The sequence below is a fragment of the Sebastes fasciatus genome, chromosome 11, assembly GCF_043250625.1.
Source record: "Sebastes fasciatus isolate fSebFas1 chromosome 11, fSebFas1.pri, whole genome shotgun sequence".
In the NCBI taxonomy this organism is placed as follows: Eukaryota; Metazoa; Chordata; class Actinopteri; order Perciformes; family Sebastidae; genus Sebastes; species Sebastes fasciatus.
The window spans coordinates 25377536-25399731 of NC_133805.1; the positions used below are offsets into that span (position 1 = coordinate 25377536).

A 22196-nucleotide genomic window follows, 5' to 3' on the forward strand; every position below is an offset into this window, starting at 1 on the left:
GTAACCATGTAACTGTGTTGCTCGGTCAGTAGGCCACAATCGCAGACGCTCTACGTTCACTTCCTTTAGCTCTTGGTTGTGAGGGTGAAGTTGCATTCTTTGCTATCGCAGGGCTGTAATAAACCCCTATACCTACCTGTTTACGTTCATAATGATAATTTGGGGGGAGTGGCTTTGGAGGGAGGCCAACTTGGCGACTTTCTCACTATATTTAGCGACTTTTGGAGCTAGTTCTGCTAGCTACTTTCACTGGAAAAGAATTGACAACACTCATACTTGCCGACCCTCCAGATTTTCCCGGTAGACTCACATTTTTCATTGCCCAAATTGGGCATTGGGCCCAATAAATGGGGAAATTATTCTGTTTTCTTTCCTGATAATTAAAGGTAAAGTTAGAAGTTTAACATAAAAATGCTGTTGCAGTGTACTTATTATTTAGTTATTTTCATTCTTTAAAAGTCACCAAAGTGCAGGAAGTCTCTTAAACTCAAATTGTCCTGGGGGAGTACCCCCAGACACCCCGCTTTAGTTTTTGAAATCCTCCCTATTTTTAAGTAAGTATGACAACACTGGACTCAATTTTTAGTTGGATAACTTTTGTAATCTAGCATACTCTCAACAGTACCTGCCCTAGCTTTAAATGTTCTGACCACAGGGAACTGAACCACTTTAACTGTAGTCATAATCTTTCCTCAGTCCCTTGACCCCTAACAGTGATGATGGTCATAACGTAGAGATAATCCCATCAATGTCCTGTTCAAGCACCTGCATCAGGTGCTGTGTTCAAATCTGGGGTTTAAAGAAGCCTCTGTACTCTGTAAATCCTGTCTATTGTCTGTCTGCATGGGAGGAGTCCAACACTCTGGGATTACAGGGTGTCATGCAGCAGTTCTGGATTATACAGCAGGAGACAATACTGCAGCATAGGGAGACAGCAGGCGGAAAAGAGCAGTGGTCCTACAACAGCATCTGGATATCTGAGAAACATCATCTTTGAGCATTTTTCCTGATGCATGCATATGGTTTTGAATTCACATCATGCTGCTCACGACATTTCCGATCATCACTTTTTTCCTTCAGTTTTGTGGAAATTTGTTTTCTCTGTAATTTACCACCTTTTTGTGTTCTAAAATCTTCAAGAAGTCGGATTAAAACAGAAAGTAGAGCACCTTCTTGTGAGAAATCATGTATTTGCACAGCAGAAATAATGCCATCAACACAGAGAGGAGTAAGAAGAACATAAAAGGGAAAACATGTGAGTACAAACACATTGCTAAATTTAAATTGTAGGATTTTATTATTTAGCTAGATTTAATTATATTGAAGGCAATATGTAAATAATAATTTCAAGCATGTTTACACATTGCTGTTGCATCCCTTGATTCCTTTCTCTCTCTCAGGGGCTCACTTAAAGACAACTCCACATCAAGAGGAGATCTTCACCCCGACGTCCCCAAAGATGGGGAAAAAGGTGGAGACAAAGGAGAACACGGCAGAGGAGAAGGAGGCGATGAAGCTCACTGCGTTTGGGAAGGCCTTTTACGATCTGACCCATTCAGAGAGGGTGATGAATGATCTGACATTTGGACGGCGGGTGGGTCTTTACGAGCTGAGAGGAGAGATCGGCTCCGGAAACTTCTCCAAGGTTAAATTGGGGATACATGACCTGACCAAAGGTGAGATGCTTTCTGATGTTATTAAAGTGTCCCATAAATGTGTCAAAGTCATGATAAATTGGTCAGAAAAGGCCATACATCTCATATCTCTCCCAGGTAAAACATTTGAAGCACCACTGCAAACACTGCCAATAAACGTGGGTTGTGCTAGCTGTTTCAGATAATTTGTCACTTACTTCCAAGGTTTAAGTACTTTTTCATTAAGTGTTTATATATTATGAGAGATTTGTAACATTTCGGGGGATCTATTAGCAGAAATGAAATATAATATCCATAACAATGTTTTCATTAGTGTACAATCACCTGAAACTAAGAATCATTGTATTTTTGTTAGCTTAGAATGAGCCCTTCATACCGGCAACTCATAGGGAAACACAGTACCTCGCATAGAGAAGCACATCTTCAAATTTAGAAGTTTGTCAGAGTATCCTAAAAATTATTTTTATAAAATGTAATAAATGTCACCGGAGTCTTCAACAAGCTGCTAGCTTGACAGATGTGAGTTTATGTTCATTATGATAATTTTGAGGAAGTGGCTTTGGAGGGAGACTGAAGGGACGGACTGCCAGTGTTGCTGTCTTGGAAACTTTCTCTCTCGATTTTGTGACTTTTGGAGCTAGCACTGCAAGCTACTTTCATTGGAAAAGAGTTGGCAACACTGGGTTTTACTCTTGCTGGTTTCTCAACATTACCAACCCTAGCTTTAACTAAGCTATGTAGGCATAAACGGATATGACAATCTACAAGACCGCTTTGGAGAGTGAATACAGGATTGCTGATTTGCAATGGTGGAAAAACAAAAATATGATGTTGTTCTGAGGTTTTCTTCTACATGGTTTACACAAGGAAACTTATATTAAGATTCAGATGCTTTTCTGTGAGATGACTTGTTACCTGATTCACATATTGAGAACTCCTGTTCAGACATCCAGATTAATTTAATGGAAGAGACTTTAGTCAGTTCAGCTCAACATATTACACAATGCAAATCCAGTCTGGGTCATTCCAGATGTCAGAAGACATCCACTAATCCCTACTGTCTTCAGCCTTCACAGCCAGCAGCACGTGTGCAACATACTGATCCTGATAGACAGACATTCTGTAGGAATTGATAAAAAGGCATGAATCAAAACATAAAGGGAAAGCAACAGTTCATAACATAAGGAAGGGTGAATAATAGTAAAAGGCAGAGATAAAATGTAAAGTGTGTGTATTCATTGTGGCCTCACTGTACATATCTGTCATCCTCTGATAGAAAGAGTTGCAGTAAAGATCCTGGATAAAGTGCGTCTTGGCAAGCGATCGCAAGCGCTTTTCGCCTCAGAAATCTCTTGCATGGAGAAGCTATCTCACCCCAACATTGTCCGCCTGTATGAGGTGGTGGAGACATTCAAGAGGCTCTACCTGGTGATGGAGTATGCCAGCGGAGGAGAGCTGTTCACCCGTATCAGCACCAGGGGGCGCCTTTCAGACTTGGAGAGCAAGCTTGTGTTTTCGCAGGTCCTGTCTGCATTCAAATACATGGTAAGCCTTTGAGTGAACATTGTGAGAAATACATTTTGCTGTAAAATGAGAGAGGAGATTGTCATTGCAGAATATTAAAACAACAAAATGCTTTTTAAACTTCAGAGACCCACAATAAACCCGTTTATGTCATTTTTAGGAGGAGGACAGGGGCTCAGTACTGTGTGTCAAGTTCTAGTCAAAAATCAGAAATAAACATGAATTAATTAATGAATAAATGAATTCAAATTCATTGTGAAAATGTATAAGGTCTTGGAGCATTATGATCGAGGTATATGATGGCAGTTGTTGCAGCAATTTTTGGGGTTGATACCATTTGTTACACAGATTTAGTGCTAAATTTAATCATATTTTACCATTCAAAAATTGATAATGTGCTGTGGTTTGGTATCAAACACTTCTGACATTTGGAGATTTCTGCAAGGATTGCATATTTCGGCGATTGGATGGCGAGCGCTTCTGTTCTTGAAACTGCTCAGAAACCCCTTTATTGTCAATCTACCTAGGAAAGCCATCCATCCTCTCTAGGTCTTTAGTTTGTGGCTGTAAAGTTTCATCAGGCTGTGATTATCCTAGAGGTCACAGCAGGTCATTTTATAGATTTAAAAAATGGTCTCAATACAATGAAATGGCTATTATGGGGAATAAAATCATCACACATGAATACAGTTTGGGCTCATTAGATCCACAAGAGTCTCAGCTTTACAGTGAAACTCAATTTATGTAATTCCAGACTGTTTAGGGAGCCCAGTATGCAGAAAATTTCAAACACATAATTTTTAGAATAGGTGAAAATAACACATTTATACTGCATGCAAAAAAATGCATGGTTTTTGCCCCAAACTGTATGTGATTATCATAAAGTGGGCATGTCTGTAAAGGGGAGACTCGTGGGTACCCATATAACCCATTTTTATTCACATATCTTGAAGTCAGAGGTCAAGAGACACCTGTGAAAATGGCCATGCCAGTTTTTTTTTGTTGTTGTTTTTTTTATTATCTTTGGAGCGTTACTGAACCTCCTTCCCGACAAGCTAGTTTCATATGATATCTGCACTATCTTTCACTCTAAACTGAACCTGCTCTGAAAGACAGTAAAGTCGGTCGCGGGTCTCAGGGGGTTAAAGGACAGGACATAATTTTAAGATACATTTAAGATACCTAATATCTCAAGAATACTCATGAATACAGCTTTTCTTGTGACTTTGCGTATATAGGTTCCCATACCTTAAACCAACTGTGCAGGAGAGCTGATTAACTCTCTAATGCCTAAAACATTTCTCTCTTTTTCTCTCTTTTCCCAGCATGCTAATAATATTGTCCACAGGGACCTGAAGGCTGAGAACATCTTCTACACCAACACCTACTGCATTAAAGTGGGTGACTTTGGCTTCAGCACATCTTGCTGCCCCAGCGATGTCCTTCACACGTTCTGTGGCTCTCCACCGTATGCAGCCCCTGAGCTGTTCAAAGAGAAAGGTTACACTGGTCAATATGTAGATATGTGGGCACTGGGTGTCTTACTTTACTTCATGGTGACGGCCACTATGCCATTCAAAGCTACTAACACGGGCAGGCTTAGGTGTTGTATCCTGCAGGGCTCCTATGCCATTCCTCAATATGTACCCGGATCATGCAAGGAGATCATTACGGGCCTCCTGAGGCAGATTCCCGTGGACCGCCTCACTATAGAGCAGATCACGGACAGCGACTGGATGAGAGGTATCGAATACCCCGAGGCCTACCTAGCTTGTCGCCCTACACCCTGCCACCTAGTCGAGCCTTCCCACATCCTCAGCTCAGATGAACTGAATGTGAAGGCAGCACTGGAGGATCTTGGCATCACCAAAGTCCATCTCCTCAACAGCAGCCTGGACTTGAAAAGCCCCGTTACTGGAGCTTACCGGATTCTGCTACACCGCATCCAAAAGAGGAGGTCGGTGGAAGCTGTGGGCTACAGCCAGACCTGCACCAAAGAGTCCCAGAACAGACTCACATGGAGAGCAGGATCAGATAGCCTGCTAAACGCACACCACTCTGTAGTCTGTATTATCATGTAGTCTAGTTTCTTAAAAGAGTAGTTCAACATTTTAGGAAATGTACTTATTTGAATTGGTGCTAGTAAGTGTATTTTTGAGCTTTGGAGAGAGCCAGGCTGGCTGTTTACCTCTTCTTCCAGCCTTTATGCTAAGCTAAGCTAAATGGAAGGATATCGTTTTTGTTTAGTTTCAGTTTACGACCGTAGTTTTCACTGCTTATTTTTGTATTAGTTTCAGTTTTAGTTTACGATAATAACCCTGCTTCTGACACCAGCTTCATACTTCAGTTCTTTTCATCTAAATCATGGAAAGAGGGAGAATAAACATATCTCCCAATATGTTGAACTATTCCTTTAATAGTTTATCTTTGGTTTCAGCAAGGTTAAATGGGCAGAACCTGATTTTGAATAGCTCTCATGCTGTGGAAGTACATTGATGACAAATGATTTGCTGTCACGCTAATGCAGGTCATTGTGAATGAAAGCGTAGACCCCTTTGGCAAACTCTGTGACCATACTTGGCACTCTGTTGTCCATTACAAAAACATCCAACGTTTTTATAGAGTTAAGCCAACTGAGCATGAAAGACGTTTCGTATGAGTACTGATGACGACCCAGAGATTCCTCTTTCAGTGAGACCACAGGAATGTGGAAAACATCAAAACCATGTTTATTATAAATGAGAGAAATGTCAATCAGAAAAAGGTTAATTTTTGAAAATATATTTTAGTATATATATATATATATATATATATATATATATATATATATATATATATATATCTTTTTCGATCCTTTATAATTTTCAGTGATACATTTCCATAAATTCTGAAAGGAAATATTTTTTAGAAAAGAAACGTGAAAAATTGACCTATCAGTACAATAACCTTTCAATAAATAATAATAAATTAGCAGGGAGAGAGAATTTTTTCTGCCAGTTATGTGTTTTTCTAAAATAATTCAATGGATTCCATTGGGTTTTCATTTTTCTTTCTTGCCTGTTTATTTCAAAGAAAATACATGATTAATATTGTAGACATAATAATGTGGAACTTCCCTAAAATGTCCTGACAGATCTTTCATACAAAGGGGTGTGTGGAGTTAATATCTGAAAGCAAATGATTTGTGTCTATTTTATTTCTGCAAAATTGCTCTTGTATCTTGTTTTATATTATATGTATAGTATTTTTCATTTTAAAATTATAAAAATAAGTGTATAAATGTAAATATCTTAATTTTTGATCTCAAGACATTTCTTGAAACCTGTGATAAACTGAATGTAACATTGACCTTTAAGAATGACAAACAACTCACTACATTCATTAGTTACAAAATACATGGTCACATGTTAGCACAATATAATAATATCGTTATTTATGATCCTGCAATTACAGTAAAAAGAACACAGCTGTTTTAGGTTAAACAGTGCAAAATGTTAGACCAATAAATATGATGTCATTTTCAAATAGCTTTGTGGTGTGCAATGCTTGACGACGGCTTTCATCTTTATTTCTTTCTTTCTTGCTCTTTCTACGCTCTCGTAAAAGTCATGATTTATAATTCCAGCATATGTGTCAGTCTTCTACACCAAACTTGTACAGACTTCTGTTGACATAATTTTCAAAGTGGTTTAAGTTATGAAGGTGGCAGAGATTCAACATTTGGAAACAAGTCTGTTCGAGGACTTTTCACATTTTTCTCTGCTTTCTGGTCTATATTTGCTTAACCCTCTGAGGCCCACAATAGACCCATTTTTGTCTTTTTTAGGAGGTTACAGGGAGATCAGCACTGTGTGTGAAGTTGTTCTGGTCATAAATGAGAAATAACAGGAATGAATGAATGAATTATTAAATTATAAAAATTATTAAAAATAAATTGTATAAGGGTTTAGGACATTATGATAGAAGTGGATGATGGCTCTATCATGTCTCATAAATTGTTGCAGCAATTTTTGTGTTGATACCATTTGTTACACAGATTTGGCGCTAAACTTAATTATTTTTTACCACTCGAGAATGAATAAAAAAGATCAATAATCTCCCCAAAATACCACATTAAGACACCAAGACTTTGAGGAACTCCATAGAAAAAACCATGCTGTCATTTGGTATCAAAAACTTTTGACATTTGGAGATTTCTGCAAGAACTGCAATTTTTTGGTGATTAGATGGCGAGCACTTCTGTTCTGTACACTGCTCAGAAACCCCCTTATTGTCAATCTACCTAGGAAAGCCATCCATCCTCCGAATGCCCTAGGTTTGTGGTTGTTAAGTTTCATGAAGCTGTTATTATCCTAGAGGTCACCACTGGTCATTTTATACAGGGAGGTCAAATTTCAAAAAATGGTCTCAGTACAATGAAACTATGGGCTACTATGGGACTAACATCATGGGCAAAAATATCACATTTATACTGCATGCAAAAAACTGCACATTTTTGCCTCAAACTGCATGTGATTATATTAAAGTGGGCATTTCTGTAAAGGGGAGACTCGTGGGTCCCCATAGAGCCCATTTTCATTCACATATTTTGAGGTCAGAGGTCAAGGGACCCCTTTGAAAATGGCCATGACAGTTTTTCCTCGTCAAAATTTAGTGCTAGATTGGAGCATTATTTAGCCTAGTCTGACATGGTTGGAACAAATGGATTCCTTAGGTTTTTCTAGTTTCATGATTCCAGCATCTTCCCTCTAGCTAGAAAGATTGATTGCATTAAAGCATTAAAGAAATTAGTGGCGTTAAAACAAATTCACATTAACGTGTTATTATGGCGTTAACTTTGACAGCCCTAGTTTTTAGTAATATTAAATGTGGCATAAACACCAAATACTCTAATAACCACTATCGAGGCATATGTTTAGCTGTTCTGTTATTTGTACATACCTGAGAAGGTATTAAAAGGGGAAAGAGGTTTACTGAGTGATGTTAATTATGCTATTATTCAGTATACTGTATATGTTGTATTGTTATAATTGTTATATTGATATAAATAGATATTTGGAGTTCCTTCCTTTAATATCTATCCTGTTTGATCAAAAAAATATCAAAAGGACACACTGATATGAGCGTGTGCTTGATTGCAAGGAGAAACACATCATTCGAAGGCGAAGATACAAATATCTGATCTGTTGCTTATGTCAACACTTGAGGTAGAATAAGCTTCAACAGTTGCGTCTTAGCACAAAAATTCAATGTCTTAGTCTGTTATTCCATCCTTTGTGTTGCTGCTGTTCTTAAGTACAAAGATTTACTCTGAGGAACTTTTTGGATGAGGGTTGAGAACAAGTTATGTAAGAATAATGTCATTAAACACCTTCACTCAACAGCTATTGTGGAAGAAGAAGTATTTCTCAATATGTTACTGTCAGTGTGAGGGGTTGTTAAAACCTTTAAGACCTTAACAGGCCAGACTCCAATGACAGCCACCTCAGGCAACATGGGACTTAATTCTACAGTAAGTTCTGTTTCCTCTTCCTAAATCTAAATGTAGACTAAGAAAGATAAATGTCATTTGTAAGAACAATAACCTTCCACCCCCACATACATGCATGCTGAGGATTCCCAACTTTTTTGAGAATTTCAACAGCAGCTGTCAGTTACCAGTGTGCTGACTTGACTATGACTTGCCCCAAACTGCATGTGATTATCATAAAGTGGGCATGTCTGTAAAGGGGAGACTCGCGGGTACCCATAGAACCCATATACATTCATATATCTTGAGGTCAAAGGTCAAGGGACTCCTTTGAAAATGGCCATGCCAGTTTTTCCTCGCCAAAATTTAGCCTAACTTTGGAGCGTTATTTAGCCTCATTCCTGACATGCACCAATGAATCCCTTAGGTTTTCTAGTTTCATATGATATCAGTACCTTTACTGTAACTCTAAAACTGAACCTGCTACATCCTCTGATAGACAGTAAAGTCGGTCGGGATCGCGGGTCTCAGAGGGTTAATCATCCTATTTCCTGTAATTCATCACATTTGTTTCAGTGTAAAGGGATTTCTCCACATGTTGTTTCTCCGTCTCATATTTTCCTTTCATGGTATTTTCCCCTTGATGAAAGAAAGGCTTACATTTCTGATCAGGATGCCAACCAGTCATTTCTTTCTGCCCCAGCATGCAAAAGCAAAAAGCACATTTGTCAGTGTTGTTGTGATATAAACAAGAAGAAACGAAACCCACAGCACCAAAATCCTTTTCATGCTGCAACCCATTCTTTGACCTCTGGATGTGGTGCATCTATCAGTCATACTCAAAGCAATTTGGACGTCCATCAATATTTGATATGCTATTATTGTTGTGTAATTATTATAAATCTGTCAAGTTATCTATCATCTCCTTATAGGCCGACGTTGGCAGCCAAAGAAATACATCACCTGCGGGCATTTTAATGTTGATTGCCCTACTTAAATCTTTTTTTATCACTCTCACCTTTCAGTCTTTTGCTGAAAAGATATGTTCACACCTTTCCTTTAATCAACACACATCAAATAATGAATCCACTGTAGTGCACACAGGCCTGTACTGTCTGATAATGTTGCTATCGAGACACACACAGTTTGCAAGACAAAGCCTCTGCGATGCAAAATGTGTGAAAGAAGCCATAAATCTCCACAGACAGCTGCAAAATCGCTGCATTACTCATAGTGAGATCTTATCAGCTGCATGTACCAGCAGCTCTTGTAGATGTCCATGGAGATGAGATAGTAACACACACAGATCAATGAGTAAACCCAGCACCATGTCAGATCATCACATTCAAAGGTACTCTCATTGAAGCTTTATGTGTGCCTGAAATTTTTCCTGTAGATATTTTGCACTGCAGTTGCAATCAGAATATTCAAATCTTTGAATTTTACTGGAATTTACTTAATTTGTTAGATAATTTTTTAGATCTGATTAGCTGTGCAAAGCTAATCAACTGCAGTCAAAGTCCTAATGGCTGTGATATTTAAAGTTTCAAGACAAGATAGGACAAGAACAACATGAATATGGGGATAATATTAATTAATTAATTAATATAATAAATGATATATATATAATATAATATGATTAATAATAAATTGTGTGCATCTTAAAGGCAAACTGTGAAATTATTATATCAAAAAATCATCTCACATTCAGATTATCTGTTAAATAGAGCCAAAAACCTGTAATTTTACCTTGCGGAACACTGTTGTTGCTGGTCTACCGCTGGCAGCGAGGCAGCAGTAAATCAGCAACTCCCGTGGTCTGTGAGGTAAAATTAGTGTTTTTTTCAATGGAGTCTGGTTGCTTTGGCGAGAGCATAGATAACGGCTTCAGTTCCTCATCAGAAACATAGACTGTATAGCTGTCTTACAGCAAAGTAAATCAGTGAAAATATTCTAGATATAGCGTACACTTAAACTGATATTGATTTTTTTAGGGGGGCCTTTCTTTCTTAAATATGTTTTACTGCCGACCCCGTCCACAGCAGTACATTGCTTTGGTTCTCTGCGGTAACTCCTGTCTGTTTCTCCAAACTGGTGGCGTGACGACTGTCATCTACTGTAGGTAATACACGGACTATGGATAAGTACCTCATACAAGCCCACTTCAAAATCCCCGAACTAGCCCTTTAAGGTGAGATCAGTTACATATCTACTTGTTACATCGAACTGTGTCGTATTTAAATTGTTTTTAAACTTTTGTAAAGTAAAATATAGGTGATGAAGGAGAATTATGCTTTATAGCAGCCTCATAAAGAAACCTTGAAATGAGACCATGTGTAGGTAAACATTTAGATTGTTACTTTGTGTGCGCACGGACAGGATTGGGGTTTCCCCTTTCCTCTTTTTTTGTTTTTACATCATTTCCCCTGTTTTATGAAAATATAGTGGAAAAAAATGTATTTCAATTCAAATAACACAATAAAATGAACAGCCAGTGGGCCAAGAGGAAAACAGTGTATAAAATGTTTATGTGATAATAAACTTTTAAACAACACTGAGTGGGAGGTGATAAGCAAGTTTATTAATCATGCTTTTATGGGAACACATAATAAAACCTATACACAAAATGTACGAAAAGACAGACGTTTAAACTGGTTGGACGAAATTAAGACAAGAATTTCTCTTTTTCTATGACACACATTTCAGAAAGGCATTTACATTTAACAATTTGTGTTTGCATATAAACAAGTAGTTGGACACATAATGCAAGAAATACTCTAAATATCACATATGTTATTATCATTTACACTCCGTCACCATTAATTAAGCTTATTGAATACCTCATGAAAACAGTCACAGATATTGTCACTGAAGCAGCCATGCTATTGAAGACATGTATATGTGTGTGGTGGCCAGTCGGCATTAGCAGTCCATCCCTGAGCAACAAAGTGCTGCTGCGATTCTACCCAAGCTTTGACCTTTATCTTAGTGCAGAGTGAAAGCAAAAGTAATGCTACAAGATTTCCTTGGCCAGCATCCTCGACTAACTTCCAGTAAGGCATCGTAAAAACCTCCATAAAACCAGTTACATGTTGCTTCATGATACGGTTTGGCAGATGGAGGAAAGATGCCAGTGGGCGGTCACAATCAGCCTCTACGACCGTCGTGCTGTGAAGAGCAAAGGCATACATTTCAACATCACTTCACAAATATTTCAGATTGTTTTAAGCATTTTCAAGAATCTTGTGTATTTTTTGTTGATTCTAGAGCAGCAACATGCCTTATTCTTTCTTATGTCAAGATACAAACACAACAATTTCTGGAGAACAGATTAAAAACTATGATTTCCATTGGACACTGGTTGAAATAGCGGGGTCAGCCCTATGTTCCCTCAGACCTTGGTTTGGTTGGTTAGGTTTAGACATGAGGAGTGAGATTGGTTAGGGTTAGGGTATATCAGGGTAAGCCAATCAGAGGTAGAGTAGGACGGGTCATGGCGTTTTGGAATGTTGGGCTGTCGGAACAAAGGCACGGCAACGACAGAGGTACTGGTCGGAGGGAACATAGACACGCTCCCGAAATATCCACAATACACTGGCAGAGTTTTTCACTCGTTTTAAGAAAACAAGGTTGTTAGGACTCAACTATAGACTTGATAAGATGGAGAGTTTTCCAGTGCAAAAACTTCAGTAATCACCCACCTTCTTGATTTTCCTGCGGCCAGTGTTGCCTGACCTTGCGTCGACCTTCTTCTCTGCCTTTGCGTCGATCTTCTTCTTCAGCTCTGCGACCCAATCCTCTCTGGGGTCTGTGCAAAGATCACGCCCCCTCTTCATGGTGAAGCTAGAGGATAATTGATGAGAACATTTTGAGTAGTGATGAGAGAAAACATTAACGGTTTAGGCAGTTAAAGTTAGTTCAGCTTTACAGTGGGTGTTCTTATCGTCTTTGTACTTACATTACAGCAGGGATGTTGCAGCCTCCGTCTGTCACCTGCAGTCTGTACTTCACTGCATGTCTTTGAGTACGGTGGTTCATTCTTTTCACATACTTAAAACAGCAGTCTTCATAGGTCGCTGAATTAGAAACCCAGGACAGTAAAGTCAGAAATCCAGTTCAATCCAGTGCCACCACAGTATGAACAGTATTTGTACGACAAAGTCAAATAAATCGATCAAAAGGTAATTGCCACAATGCTAAAGGTCCTGAACAAGGCAATACAGTGAGGCCACATCAGCCTACGCAGGTGGTAAGGCAATAAACCTCACTGACTGACTTCTATTACATGAAAACCAACAGTATGTGAAACTACTGCCAGATACCAGCTGGCAGTGTCTTACTTTGTGTCAGGGCGAGGCAGAGACATGATAGGATCAGCAGGAAGAACAGCGTGTTGAACCGCATGGTGTCGTCTGTAGTTTCAGCTCTGCAAGAAGCCAGAAGGATGCAAAGAATTACAATGTTTACCTGCAATCAGCCTTATCGCTCTGTAATCATTGTACCTCAGCTCCTGCCACGCCTTCCCTATTCACATGTGAAACCTTGAACCTTGAACAAATATTTCATATCGATTCTTTTTGCGTATATAGGCTGTGTGTGCATGTACATATTTATCCAACAACTTTGACCGTTTTAACTCTACAACTCTCGGTTGTTAAACAAATTTAATTCTCTTTACATTACAGGATATTTTGACACCTGTTCAATAAAGCAATCATAGTTCTAAAACGTGTTGTTTTTGATGACCATTATTGTTTATATTATTTTTTGCTTTTGTTAAGCAAGTCATTTCGATCTTTTGGAAAGAAACAAAACTAAATATTATTGCTTTTGATGTGCTGATAAAAAAAAATCACATGTCTTCACCGAATCTGTGATCTTATTTCACTTACTGAAATCTGTTTGATTTAATTCAAGGCATAACATTTTAATTCTTAACATGAACCTGCACAGGGATTGCAAATGAAAATGTGTTAAATCTGACACATTTACATAGATTTGATGTGAATGCATGTACCCAAAGTAAAGTAAAGTAAAGTAAAGTAAAGTAAAGTAAAGTAAAGTAAAGTAAAGTTAATAATAATCCAAACAAATACTTCTAGAAATCATATAAATCTTACTGAATCTTATCTGATAGAATAGCTATGACCATTATAAAATATTAAGAAAACTCTAAATGAAAACAGTGCAGTGTCTCCTTTTATATTAGGATTATAAGTTACCTACCTTCAAAGCTCCTGATGTACTTGTTGCTCTCTTCTTGTGTCTGTGAAGGCAAGGCGAAGCACGCTTATAAAGGACTGCTGCCAGGGATCATGTTTCCATAAACGCTATTCACCTTTGCACCTCGACATCTTTCTTTTTTTTTCTCTTTTCTTTCCCCGAGGCAATATTGATGTGTGTTGCAGCCAGAAATTTTAGCTTTTGCTACTTTATAACATCTTTGAAATTATCAAGAAGTTGGGAATCCTCAGCATGCATGTATGTGGAGGTGGAAGGTTATTGTTCTTACATGTATCTTTCTTAGTCTACATTTAGATTTAGGAAGAGGAAACCGATCTTACTGTAGAATTAAGTCCCATGTTATATGGAATAACAGATCTAGACATTGAATTTTTGTGCTAAGATGCAACTGTTAATTCCAGGCTTATTGAGGGCATTATAGACCAATTCAACAGAATTGCACTTCTAGGCAACAGCTTGGGTCCATGTTTACTTCCTGTCAGCTTATGTTCACATACACTGCAACAGCATAGGGACATTGTTGTTGCCTTATGTAGTTCCACTTGTCCCCTCAAAATGATGACCCTCCACTGATACAAAATGATTGCTGGTGTTACAGTGATACACAGTATGAACTCCTATTTCATTTTGGAGACATCTTATTTGTATTTAGAAAACTATCCCCCCTTAAGTTTTAAAATCTTTTGTATTTTTAATACACATAGTACAATACAAGATTTGTTTTCCAGAGAAATCAACTATAAATCTTCTCTGACTGCATCACACTTTAAGCCTGTAAATGTCCCGTGAAATAATTTCTAAGCTTCATTTGATGACATGAAGCATGATATCATCTCTATTTTACGGGTATCGTTTTATTGGTTATTCATTTAGCTCTTACACATTATTTTTTATGCTGAGATAAACTGCATTCACTGTCTCTGGTTAGCTTTTTAAAGTTTGAAACATAAACGCTGCATATCATTTAGAGAACATTAGTTGATGTACAGTGTAAAGGTGAAATGTTTCTGTTGCTCATTTACTTTTTAATTGTGTATGGAAGTCCCCAACAGATGGCAACCAGTAAGTCTTATCAGGCCATAAAGACTGTATCTCAGAATCAATAAAGCTCACATGAAGTGACTATTGAAAATCTGAACGGCCTGTTCTGATCCTTGGAGCTGATGGGAAAGAGGAAGTCATTAGTCATTGCATTTTAAAGTCATTAATGCATGTACATCTAAAATGAATGGCCTATATGTGTCAACTTTATTAGTCTGATATCACTATTGCCTAACAATTTTAAACCAGTTATATCGACTTGAAGAAAGAGTGACACACTCTCTCTTTCTCTTTCTCTCTTTCTCTCTGTCTCTCTCTCTGTGTCTCTCTCTCTCTCTCTCTCTTAAAACATGTCGAGGCAGATGGCCGCCCACCCAGAGCCAGTTTCTTCCCAAGGTTTCTACCCGGTAAAAGGGAGTTTTTCCTTGCCATTGTCGCATAACAATGCATGCTCATGGTGGATTTTTTGTTGGGTCTCTAAATTATAGAGGACTATCTAGACCTGCTCTATATGAAAAGTGTCTCGAGATAACTTCTGTTATGATTTGACGCTATATAAAATAAAAATGAATTGAAATTAAGCATTTAGATTGGTCCAAAGTCTTGAAATTTGGTACAGACATACTTTGGCAAGTATCTAACAACACAACTGAAATTGTTAAATCACATGAAATATCACAGTTTTATGGTCCAATTCAGGATTTTTGAAAAAGGAGGAAAAACACTATCATTGTGTTTATTAAATGTTTTCAATATGAAATATTTTTTACACCCGTATGTGTGCATGTCTTTGATATTCAACTTGTTATGAGTTCATAGATACCAAATACTTGATTGTGCTCCTTGTAGTTTCTGAGATACAGACATTTTCTTACTATATCTAGTCTTTGGGCACATGGGACAACTGTGTTTCCTAAAATATAATGAAGCAAAAACAGTAGTCCCATGTAGTCTGTATACTAGATATAGTATGATAAGAAAAACTCACTTTTCAAAGAAACGGTTAGACTGATTTTGAAAATGTCTTGACATTTGTGCCAGAGAGTTATATCGACTTCAGTGACGTGTGACAAACGAAGCAATTAGAACATTTAGGTGGCTGTCTGTACTCAAACTGAAAGAAAGTGTGTTGTGTGGAAATACACCATGTCTCAAGTAAAAACCTGTTGACTCTCTTGGTCATGCTTGTCAGTATTCCCGGAGAACTTGACTCTGATGCATGAAACAGAATCAGATATGAGATGACCTTCTTTTAGTCATATTTTGATCTGACAGGTAGAAGCTGTGCATTACAAACACTTGTCAGCATTGCCATATCGCGTATCCACCCAAAACCTTTCCCGTTAACTCCTGAAAACAGGCCGCAGTGTTCGTTTCCCCGAGATGAATGCTGACAGATATTAATGAGCCTTGAGTGCCTGAGTGGACATCGGATAAGGCTGTTCACTGTTTATACTTTTACTCTTGTTAAAGCCCAATGAGGCGGTTCATGAACCTACCCTTTTCTTTTCCTTTGCCTGCAGGATATCTGGTGATCACTTAAGTTGTTTACTACACTTCTACTCCAGAACACACGACATGTGCATTGTGTCGTTAAAGAGAGTTTCCTGTTTCTTCCCAGTTGCCACCCAGGCATTAAAGATTAATTCACTAATTGCCTCAGTCTTTTTGTGCGATTCTGGTCTTGCTCCCTGCCAGGTGTTTGAGTTTGATCATAAAAATTAAAGAGATCTAAATGTCCGTTGGCAAAACAATCTGCATCTTCAACAAGAAAAAAAAAAACACTTGAGAGTTGGCTGTGGTTGTCTCTATTCCTGTTTGCGATTGTGTATTTGAAATATCCTGATGGATTAATGGCATTGAGTATTTGTCAGGAGATGATGGTCCACTGCCAAACTTGGACTCAGGCTGTGTGATGATACAGCGTGTTCTCTTCAGCATTCCTTCCAGATAATATGATCTGTTGTTTCAGCCCTTCACAGTCACTGTCGTTTTGCATGCAGACAACTCCAATGTGTGAGAAACTTTACTTTGGCACACAGTACAGCAAAACTACAGCAGAGATGAGGCCGGAGATGTCTCGAATGTGGCAGACTGAATAATGATACTGATTTGACTTCTTTTGCAACCATCCATTTATAAACTACATGTACATGAAAAAGAAAAATGAAAGCAAACCTGGAGGAAAGCAGTTTTTACCGGTTGTCATATTTCTTTTCTTCTTTTTTTTACAGATTTTGAAGCATCAGAGGGGTTCAGGTTTTCTGATGACAAACGGAAAGGCCAAGGAGTTGCAAAATCAGTTGTTTTACTTCTGCTGGGAGCATGAATGTGAAAATTAAAAAAAAATCTATAATGTAAAAAGTTTGAGGAGATAAGTTCATTTGATAAGTGTAACTTTGCCCTAATTATTTTTAGATGAGGAAATGTCACCAAGATCAAAAGTCACAATCCAGCCATTACTTTTCATATACCACCAACAAAACAACATAGAAAGAAATGACCGACAGAGGCAATCCCATTATCGGCACAAGTAAAGCAACAAAAAACAGAAGTATATTCACTGCAATTTTAAAGGTTCCACGAGATGGTGTACTGTAATGGGATGATTTTTCCTTATGTGAACCAATGGTTATGAGTCATGGGGAGAAAGGCAGTTTGAATTAATAGGAATTGGGTAGAATGTGGGAAATTTATAATTTGATACAACAACTGCTGGAGTTTTACCTCTTAAAATGTTTCCCTTCTCCATGCACCTAGGTGAAGTTGTGCAAAAAAATCTTCTCTGCTTCTACAAAAATATTTTTTTCCACAGTATTTCCAAAAAGTACTTTGGTACAGAGTGGTGCAGAAATTACATATTTTTGTAGGCCAACCTGGAAGTTAGTATCACACTGGTTGCCTCGACAAAAAGCCAATGGGATTTTTCCATTGGATTTTGGATTGTTGCAGAAAATAAGACTTACACGTTTTGTTAATAATAAATCTTATAATCTTTAAAAATGAACACCACTTTTATGATTTTTGAAGTGTGAATGCAATCGCCAGAGGTATAAAGCTAACGTTAGGCTATAAACAACCCACACCACGGTCGCATGACTTCACATCACCACCACTAAACTAAAGGTGGACTAGTGTTCGGTGTGATGACGTTTAGTAGTCTCATTTAGTCACTTGTAAGCGACCGCCTTTTTAAGACACATAAAGGCTTCTAAATTCATGAGTGGGATATTTACTGACATATATTATGTTGTAGAACAAAACTTTAAAATCTCTTATGCTTGTGTTAACTACAGACTTAAATTCAGACATCTAACTAAAAACCCATTCAACTGACTTCCAGACGACGGAACCGGAAGTACAAAAATGCTAACTCATTTCTGTGTTTTAGAACTCATTCCTGCACCACTATATAAAAGTTTAAACTTAGCATACCTGTGTGTTTTTTGCAGGGAAACAACACTTAATGTAGTACCAGTTTAACAGACTTAATATACACAAAGCCCACCCACAGTATCCAAGGAATTACATTCAGATTAGACAAATGAATCTACTTCCAGTGCCAACATTTAGTTCCAATGCAGGAAGTAGTGTTTTTCTTTATGTAGCAAAGCAATAAGTAAGGTTGTGGGTGTTGGGGTGGTGGATGGGGGTGTTTTGTATGGGAGACTGGAGTTCCTGTCTCTTCACAGAGCTGCAATTAAGATACACTTTTTCTTACCTTAACAGTGATCGTTCCTTAACCTCAACCATAGTTGCCAGGCACAGACGTTGTAGCCAAAGGTTGGGGGTGGCTGTAGCTCAGTTGGTAGAGCAGGTCATTCTTTAACGAGGATGGCGGTTCGATCCTCGGCTCCTACTGTCTGCATGTCAAGGTGTCCTTGAGCAAGACACTGAACCCCAAGTTGCTCCCCAAACACTTTATAGCAGCCCATTGCTGACCTTAGGAGGTCAAATTTCATGTATGTATATGACAAATCTAATAAAGGTTAAGTTTAAGGTTATTTAAAAAAAACGCTGACACTGGACGTTAACAAACGTAATCTGGGGTTTCGCTCCAAACGTCCAATATTAACATTCTTTCTGGCATTAGGCCTTTTAGGCGGTTTCGTTCACCAAGAAAAATCCATACACGTATACAAATATTTACAAAATTGACCATTTTTCGAGCTGTTCCGCTGCACTATTGTGAGTGCAGTTTTCAAGCTAGCATTCTTATTTTACTCTAATTTATTCATCACTCAGCTGTAATTAGCTCTATATCCAGAAGCTATGTACTTCAGATGACACTGCTCAGAGATAAGATCAACTATTACACCACTCAACAAATGAGATGGTTTTGGGTTTTGTGAAAGAATGTTTGCATCATGTTTTTTTGCTAGTGAAATCCCCCTGGGTTTTATATTTAGGTGTTAGTTACAATCATCCGGAAAGAAACGAAGTCTGTTATGTAACAGAGTGTGTGTGTACAGAGTGTCACTGTACTTCAAAGCAGAATGTATCCTTATACACATATTACTCACATCAGAAGGACAGTAAGTCTGCTTTTGCCGTCTCTGTTGGAGACACTTTTACTATTATAATAATGTTACAGAGCCTTTTTGGAAACACTGGATGGTGACACAGACAATTTTGCTGAGCACAACAAACATTTAGCCGGAGTATAATTAGCGTTTAGTGAGAGTTAAGCTCCCTGGCCTGCAACCAATAAAAATGTTGACTCACTGATTTACAGTGGACATAAGACAACGGCTACACTGATGCATAAGAGAAAAAATGAAACTGCTGTGGCTCCAAGCGCAAGTCATTGCAAAGCTTCCCTGACAGATGAGTGCTTTTGTGGGAAACAGCGTAAACACATGCAGTGGCATGTTTGAGTTGCGCCTGAAGGGAAATTTGAACTATGATTCTTGCTGAAAAATGTTGGTCGTTATTGTGCAATGAAAACTCTTATGAAATGTGCTCTATTCAGTGTTCCTCAACTATAATTGAACTAACAAGGCAAACAACTGGTTTATGTTTATGTCTGTGCTGTATTTGCCCTAACTCTTGTTTCTTTATATGGCACCTGGTCACTTTCTAATGAAAACATTTCATATATGTTTGTGTCGGAGCTGTTGCCATCCAATCAAATAATGATCTCATTATGTCTGGATGACTATGTAATTTTCTATTGTTGGGTTTATTGTCTGGTTACATCCAGAAAAAGAAAAAGTAGTTTTCTCATGATAATAGAAGCTGATTTGGGGAGTTTTGAGAAAGAAAAAAAAAGGATATTGCCAATGTGTATAAATGTGAGTTTAATGGTGTGCTGCACTCGATCTGACTGTTATCAGGCTATTGAATAGATGTTAGAAAATTTTGTCAGCTAGGAACCTATTCACAAGTTAATAAACATAATGACCTCCTAAAAAAAACTTTGCAAAATCAATTTTAGATTACAGGAGGGAAATTAGATATTTTCTATACGATTCTATGAACTTTCATTGCCCTTGATTGAATGACATTTTATGACTTTGGATAAAGTAAAATATTCTGTTCAAATGATTTATCGAAAACCTGCGCTAGAATTGAAAGCACTGAAAAGAATACTTATGAATGCTTGTCAGATATAAAATGTAATGTTATATATTATGTTATGTTATGTTATGTTATGTTATGTTATGTTATGTTATGTTATGTTGTGTTGTGGGCTGCATAGTGTGTGTGTGTGTGTGTGTGTGTGTGTGTGTGTGTGTGTGTTTGTGTATAAAATGAGTCACAAGACATTTAGAATATTTCCATTTGACAGAATTGTACCGCTATAAAAACATGGCATCTTGGGTTTGAATAATTCCCTCAGTGTGAACATTGTATGACTTAGTTTTACTGAGGTGATTCAGTGAGTATTGTGTTAACTGTCTGTGTATAAAGGAGGCTTACCTCTAGCATTAAATGTTGTTGCCCTCTGGTGGCAGATGTAGTGAACTGCTTTGGCTTTAAATTGAAAAAAAAAAAAAAGACATGCAAAGCAGCATCTTAGATAGTCTGTACACAACACAAAACTGTAAAAGCATCCATATGAAAACAGATTAGACGAAATGTTAGGCAATAATAATCAGAAAAGATTAAATGAAAGGGGTCAAAAATCAGATTAGTGCTTGCTTTTGTTTATGTCTAAGCATGTGACACTCCTGGGTTTTTAATCAGAGCAGAGTTTTGCAACTGTTAAATATATGTTATATAAATATATGTTAAATATATTCAACATGTCAGACCTCAAGGACTCACAAAGTGTTTTGATGGGAACAATGACTGTAAAAAAAACTCAACAGGCTATCTTTAATTAAGTCTGTTAATGAAATGACTCATTCTTGAAATTACCGCAGACGACCTGCCAAAGCCTTCCAAAGAGCTTTAGATTTTAGTTTTGATTTAAATTCCTTTCATTCCTTTCCCTAATAAACATGCATATTAATCATCAAGGTGTTTTTCTGTCAATGTTGAAGAAAGGCCTAGCTCTCCAGTAGATTCAAACCCACTGTGTGGCAGCACTGCGCCACCGTGTGTAGAAATGTAAACATGATGAGACACAATCTGATTCCATGAAATGTGAACAAGGCCGTGTTTGTTTACCTTCACTTTATTGGCTTTCAGAGTAAATACCACCACCACCACCTGTAGTAACCCTTCTGAAGAAGGCCGTAGAGCTACAGCTGCACTGTAACCAATTTCACCGTAAAATAACAGTAAAATACTGGCAGCAGATGCCAGCATTTATTTAAACAGTTTATCTGTATATTGATTACAGTATGCAACAGTAGGATATGCCAGCATGTTACTGTTTATTGACAAATGGTAATAAAATCTGCTATTTTTTTATTTAATCCCCACAAATTACAAGTCCTCAGTGATTTGTACAGCTGACTTTGTAAAACAAATATGATTTGGAACACTCTATTACAAAACTGACAAGATAGCCTACTTTTAGAAGAAACTGTCTCCAATAGAAAGGTAAATACCCTAAATAAGTAATGTGTCAAGAAAATAGTTGTTTGTGAACTGTGTATCCAAGACTAGAATAACTCTCAATGTGGGAAGGGTTTAAACCATTGTGAGAGCCATTTTTCTGCAGTCGTTTTTTACAGTCTGCAGGAATTTCTTACCTTAAGACTTATCTATGAGTCACCTTTGCTATTGACTCATCCTCCCCCCATCACAGCTGACTTGGAGTACTTATCTGTGCTGCAGAAGCTTAAGTTTTTGTCTTCTTTCAGTTTCTC

At 37.7% G+C, this 22196-nt stretch overlaps 2 protein-coding genes across 2 annotated transcripts; one reads left to right on the forward strand and one right to left on the reverse strand.

The window, feature by feature from the left end:
• The first annotated feature begins 744 nt into the window (after nt 1-744).
• LOC141777520 (serine/threonine-protein kinase NIM1-like) lies at nt 745-6723 on the forward strand. The gene is made up of 4 exons (XM_074651829.1): nt 745-1255; nt 1401-1676; nt 2932-3200; nt 4505-6723. Exons 1-4 carry the CDS (start codon nt 1186-1188, stop codon nt 5258-5260), a joined length of 1371 nt encoding a protein of 456 aa, XP_074507930.1. The 5' UTR covers nt 745-1185; the 3' UTR covers nt 5261-6723.
• A 4485-nt stretch (nt 6724-11208) lies between these two features.
• ccl25a (chemokine (C-C motif) ligand 25a) lies at nt 11209-20875 on the reverse strand. The gene is made up of 6 exons (XM_074651860.1): nt 20857-20875; nt 13876-13915; nt 12990-13075; nt 12608-12725; nt 12351-12492; nt 11209-11817 (listed from the first exon to the last, which is right to left on the reverse strand). Exons 3-6 carry the CDS (start codon nt 13051-13053, stop codon nt 11797-11799), a joined length of 345 nt encoding a protein of 114 aa, XP_074507961.1. The 5' UTR covers nt 13054-13075; nt 13876-13915; nt 20857-20875; the 3' UTR covers nt 11209-11796.
• Nucleotides 20876-22196: the final 1321 nt, after the last annotated feature.

Excerpts from the sequence above, each read along its gene's own strand:
- ccl25a (XM_074651860.1), bottom strand. The coding sequence starts at position 13,053 with ATGCGGTTCAACACGCTGTTCTTCCTGCTGATCCTATCATGTCTCTGC. Across the intron at positions 12,493-12,607 it reads TGCAACATCCCTGCTGTAAT|CTTCACCATGAAGAGGGGGC; the intron begins GTAAGTACAAAG and ends ATTATCCTCTAG. Across the intron at positions 11,818-12,350 it reads GCCGCAGGAAAATCAAGAAG|CACGACGGTCGTAGAGGCTG; the intron begins GTGGGTGATTAC and ends TGCTCTTCACAG.
- LOC141777520 (XM_074651829.1), top strand. The coding sequence starts at position 1,186 with ATGTATTTGCACAGCAGAAATAATGCCATCAACACAGAGAGGAGTAAG. Across the intron at positions 1,256-1,400 it reads GAACATAAAAGGGAAAACAT|GGGCTCACTTAAAGACAACT; the intron begins GTGAGTACAAAC and ends TCTCTCTCTCAG. Across the intron at positions 1,677-2,931 it reads GATACATGACCTGACCAAAG|AAAGAGTTGCAGTAAAGATC; the intron begins GTGAGATGCTTT and ends ATCCTCTGATAG.